General features: G+C 47.5%; 1 protein-coding gene across 4 annotated transcripts in view; it reads right to left on the bottom strand.

Moving 5' to 3' along the window:
* Positions 1 to 573, bottom strand: part of NRF1 (nuclear respiratory factor 1) — a 41068-nt gene that overhangs the window by 7046 nt on the left and 33449 nt on the right. The window contains exon 11 of one of the 4 annotated variants that reach the window (XM_019612834.2): positions 59 to 306. The exons of the other annotated variants lie outside the window; for them this stretch is intronic. Within the exon in view, the coding sequence (XP_019468379.1) occupies positions 188 to 306 (119 nt within the window). The 3' untranslated portion in view covers positions 59 to 187. Of the gene's footprint in view, positions 1 to 58; positions 307 to 573 lie in introns of those variants that run through there. 4 annotated transcript variants of the gene reach the window in all.

The following is a 573-nucleotide window of genomic DNA, read 5'->3' as shown; positions in this document are numbered from 1 at the left end:
TTTTCTTTTTTGAAGCACATATTCTAACAAATTCTGGCAACATCTTTGAAAACCAACAATACGGGGAAGACAGTTGCATATAGAAAGAGAGGCACATCCAGACTCCAAGAGGCTACACCAGCAAAGCATCCATGGACGCTCTCTCATGTCTGCCTTCCTCTGCCGTGCGGTGCACCTACTTCTGTACTTAGGTTTCTGCTACCATCTTTAGCCCATGGTTTCTTAAAACTGATGGGTGCCGAAAGCGAGGCTGTGGGGTTTTCTTCCCTTTCCACTGCTGCTTTAGCTCTGCCTTGAGTCCGTGACCTTTAAAAAGATGAATTTTACAAATCCAAAGATCACAACACCACCCCCCCCCCCCAGCAGCCCCACCTGTGGTTGCTCGAGCGCTGTTAAAGCTGCTCTCCTCACTAATTATTTAATTAAGAAGTGGTTATAAGGGAGGTTGGCTTGTGTATGGCCAACGGGATGGGGCTGCGGGATATGAACCCACCCCATGGCATCTCCAGCTCAATGCTCCAACCTCAATCTATATCCAAAGCCTAGCATCTTCCCCTGGAAAGTGTAATAAGA

This window comes from Meleagris gallopavo, chromosome 1 (genome assembly GCF_000146605.3).
Source record: "Meleagris gallopavo isolate NT-WF06-2002-E0010 breed Aviagen turkey brand Nicholas breeding stock chromosome 1, Turkey_5.1, whole genome shotgun sequence".
Lineage (NCBI taxonomy): Eukaryota > Metazoa > Chordata > Aves > Galliformes > Phasianidae > Meleagris > Meleagris gallopavo.
This window is presented reverse-complemented; position numbering and strand designations above follow the sequence as displayed.